Source organism: Juglans regia, chromosome 16 (genome assembly GCF_001411555.2).
Source record: "Juglans regia cultivar Chandler chromosome 16, Walnut 2.0, whole genome shotgun sequence".
Classification (NCBI taxonomy): domain Eukaryota; kingdom Viridiplantae; phylum Streptophyta; class Magnoliopsida; order Fagales; family Juglandaceae; genus Juglans; species Juglans regia.
The window spans coordinates 3,182,268-3,186,405 of record NC_049916.1 but is presented as its reverse complement, the minus strand read 5'-3'; the positions used below and the strand labels follow the sequence as shown (position 1 = coordinate 3,186,405).

The 4,138-nt window shown below is 41.3% G+C and overlaps 1 protein-coding gene across 1 annotated transcript; it reads left to right on the top strand.

Annotated features, from left to right (window-relative positions):
• The first annotated feature begins 2,691 nt into the window (after window positions 1-2,691).
• LOC118344870 lies at window positions 2,692-3,891 on the top strand. Its single transcript, XM_035686618.1, has 2 exons — window positions 2,692-2,835; window positions 3,202-3,891. The coding sequence occupies exons 1-2, from the start codon at window positions 2,692-2,694 to the stop codon at window positions 3,889-3,891; spliced, it is 834 nt and encodes a 277-aa protein (XP_035542511.1).
• Window positions 3,892-4,138: the final 247 nt, after the last annotated feature.

Genomic DNA, 4,138 nt, shown 5'->3' with positions numbered 1-4,138 from the left:
GCATTATTTTGGAAAGAAGAGGTGGGGGCTCATCTACAATCATATTCAAATAATCACATCTCTGTAAATGTTACTCCTGAGATGGGAGGGCAAACCTAGATGTTTTCAGGCTTCTATGGAAACCCAGCTGCAGAAAAGAGGAAAAAGAGCTGGAGACTTCTGAAAATGATGAAACCTGAGGACCACAAGGCATGGATCTGTATGGGGGATTTTACTGAAATATTAAGTAATGAGGAGAAAGTGGGGGCAGCTAACAGATCCTTTTCTCAGATGGAAGCTTTTAGAATGGCACTTGATGAATCCGAGTTAAGTGATCTGGGGTATATTGGCTCAAAGTACACATGGTGCAATAATAGAGAAGGAAGAGGTTTCATAAAAGAAAGGCTAGATAGAGTGCTAGCTAATGGTCAATGGCCTATGCATTATTGGAACAATGAAGTTCATGTTTTACCTGTGATGAATTCAGACCATACCCCACTACTAGTTCTTTGTGAAAATGAAGAAGGTGATACTAGTAAAAGGGATAGATTATTCAGGTATAAGGCATGTTGGTCATCGAGACTGGGCTGTAAGGAGTTAATTAAAAACGTCTGGCAGTCTAGCATTAGAGGGGAGAGCTCAGTGGACAGCCTCAAGAATGTTTTGAACAGAAGTAGAAGGAGCTTAGTGGCATGGGATAAACACTCGTGGGGAAACAAAAGGAACCAAATAAGAGGAAAAAGGCTAAGAATCCAGGAAATGATGAGAATCAACCAAGGTGATTTCAATGAGACCATTAAGGAACTACAAGACGAAGTGAATATGCTGCTAGAAGAGGAAGAGATAAAATGGAGGCAAAGATCAAAACAAAATTGGCTGAAGGGTGGTGACAAAAATACAAGCTTCTTCCACAAATGTGCTTCTGAGAGAAGGAAAGCTCAGAAGATTTCCAAGATCATTAATGAGGAGGGGGTATGTGCAATCGATCCAGAAGGGATAAGTGAGACTTTCCAAAAGTTTTACAAAGACTTATTCAAGACTTCAAACCCGAGAGACATTCCTGAAATTCTGAGAGATTTGAACCCAGTGGTGACCCCCGAGATGAACTTCCAACTCACCAAAGCATGTACATGGGAAGAGGTTAAACAAGCATTATTCGAGATGAACCCCTTGAGCTCCCCAGACCCTGACGGATTCTCAGCAGGCTTTTACCAAGATCATTGGGAAACAGTAGGTGAGGGGGTTGTCTCTGCTGTAAAAGAAGTCCTTGGAGCCAACAGGAGGATCCAAGACCTAAACGAGACATACATTGTGCTGATTCCCAAGAAAAGAAACCCAACAAAGGTGGTGGAATACCGCCCCATTAGCCTCTACAATGTAGTGTACAAAGTAGCCTCAAAAGTCTTGGCAAACAGAATGAAGGCCTTCCTGCCAGCATTGATCTCACCTTCGCAGAGTGCGTTTGTTCCTGGTCGATTAATCTCCGACAACATAATAGTAGCCTATGAAGTTCTACACTCCATGAAGCACAGAATGAAAAACAGAAAAGAGAGCTATATGGCAATGAAGCTGGACATGAGTAAGGCATACGATCGTATAGAATGGCCTTTCTTGGAAGCTGTTCACCTTAAGATGGGTTTTGAAAAGAAGTGGGTTGATTTAATTATGCAATGTGTGTCCTCAGTCAAGTATTCCTTATTGATCAATGGCACACCTCAGAACTTCTTCTCACCAACGAGAGGCTTGAGACAAGGGGATCCTCTATCCCCTTATCTCTTTATCTTATGCACTGAAGTACTCGGGAATAATCTGGATGTAGCTGAGAGAAAGGGTTTTATTTCAGGTTTCCCTTTTGCTAGAGGCTCCTTGTTGGTAAATCACATTTTTTTTGCAGACGACAGTCTGTTATTCTGCAAAGCTAATGCCCTGGAGTGGAGTAGAATGCATGGGATTCTCAACTCTTATGAGGTAGCATCTGGCCAGAGGTTAAACATGGAGAAATCTGCCATCTATTTCAGCAAAAATACCCCTGCACTCGCTAAACAGGTGATCCTGTTGACATCCAAAATGAAGGAGGCAAGCCATTTTGAGAAGTATCTCGGCTTACCTTCTTATGTGGGGAAGAACAAACTCTCCTCTTTTAGACCAATCCTGGACTCCATTAGATCCAGAATGAATAATTGGAAGGTGAAGTTTATCTCTAATGTAGGAAAAGAAGTACTTATGAAGTCAATAGTGCAAGCCATTCCATCGTACTGCATGAGTATATTCAAACTCCCCAAGGCTATCATCAAGGCTATTAATTCTCTAATGCAGAAATTTTGGTGGGGTAGTAGAGGAGACAAAAGAAAAACCCAATGGTTGCCATGGAAATTGCTAGGGAAGAGCAAAACAGAAGGGGGTCTCGGTTACAGGGAGTTTGATCTCTTCAATCGAGCTCTATTAGGAAAACAAGGTTGGAGACTGATCCAACAAAAGGATTCTCTAGTGGCTCAAGTCTTAAAAGCCAAGTATTTTCATAGAACTGACTTTTTGCATGCAAGAATTGGTAGCTGTCCCTCTTATGTCTGGAGAAGTATGATGGAGGCCAGACCAGTCCTTGAAGAGGGTTTGATATGGCGAATTGGGAATAGAAAGGAAGTCAACATGTAGAGGGACAAGTGGATCCAGCAACCAACCTCTTATAAGGTTCAGACTCCTCGGGTTGAAGGAATGGAACACTGGACAGTAGACAAATTGATAGATGACCAGACGAAAGGTTGGAACTTGGACCTTCTGAAGAACATACTCAGTGAAGAAGATATTAGCAATATATCTAAGATTCCTATCAGCCGGAGGGGTATCGCGGACAAACAGGTATGGAGGTCACCAAAGATGGGTTATACACTGTGAGGAGTGCATACCATCTCCTCGGGGATATGGAAAAACAGGTAAAAGGACAAGCTTCTCAATGTGTGAACTGTAGAGAGAGCTGGACCCATATGGAAGTTAAAGGTCCCTATTGCAGTAAAAATGTTTTTGTGGAGAGCCTGTCACAATTCGCTGCCGACAAATCTTAATCTCAGCAAAAGGAAGATTACGGAATCAAATCTTTGTCCAGTGTGCAAAAGGGAACCCGAGAGTGTAATTCATGCATTATGGTCATGTGTTGTGGTGCAGGATGTATGGGGAATCTGCTCAAGGAAGTTTCAGAAAATGAAAGTCTGATTCCATTCTTTCAAGGACTTATTGAGCCACCTAAAATCAGAAGTAAGCGAGGGAGACTTCAAAGTTTTCACAACCACAGTGTACCTAGTTTGGAAGAGAAGGAACGAACTGGTGTTTGAGAAGAAATTCGAGAACCCCTCCAAGCTCATCTATAACAGTTACCAGAAACTGAGAGATTTTAAAGATGCAAACGCAAGCTGTCCCTCCAGACATAGTGACAGGCCCCAAGCAGCAGAATGGACTCCTCCACAAGTGAATGGCTTCAAGGCAAACTGGGATGCGGCTGTTGACAGATCAAGGTGCAAAATTGGCATAGGGGTGGTGGTGAGGAACTGGGAAGGTAAGGTAATTGCTACCATGAGATCTCAAAGGACTTTGTTTCCGGAGGCAAAGCTGGCTGAGGCTTTGGCGGCTCTAAAGGCTGTAATCTTATGTAAACATCTACAGCTTCAAAACCTCATATTGGAAGGTGACGCACTCAATGTGGTTCAAGACATTAACGCAGAGAGAAGAGATTGGAGCACAGTAGGTCTAATGATTCTAGATATTAAAGCAGAACTTAGAGGATTGAAATCCTGGTCATTTCATCATATACCTAGATCATCAAATTGTATGGCGCATAGTTTAGCAAAGGATGCTGTAAAACTCTCTGAGAAGAGCATCACTCTGGAGGAAGCCCCTCCATGTATCCAACATTTGCTGTAGTAATGAGAAACAAGTTTGGTTTCAAAAAAAAAATATAATGTTACAAAATATTCTAATTGTCATAAATTAATATATATTTTAATAATAAACATTATGGATGGCTCATTAGGTCTTTATATATGAATGTAAGAGCAATTTTAGGGTTTCGGATTATTAAGAATATAATACAAATAATAAAAAAGTTACATATTCTCATCAGCTTAAAATTTTAGGATAAATGATGATTTTACATAGTATCAGAATAGAG

Bases quoted from the DNA above. Each gene is read 5' to 3' on its own strand.
- LOC118344870 (XM_035686618.1), top strand. From the start codon at position 2,692: ATGGAACACTGGACAGTAGACAAATTGATAGATGACCAGACGAAAGGT. The intron at 2,836-3,201 runs GTATGGAGGTCA...CATTCTTTCAAG, and splicing joins GGGGTATCGCGGACAAACAG to GACTTATTGAGCCACCTAAA.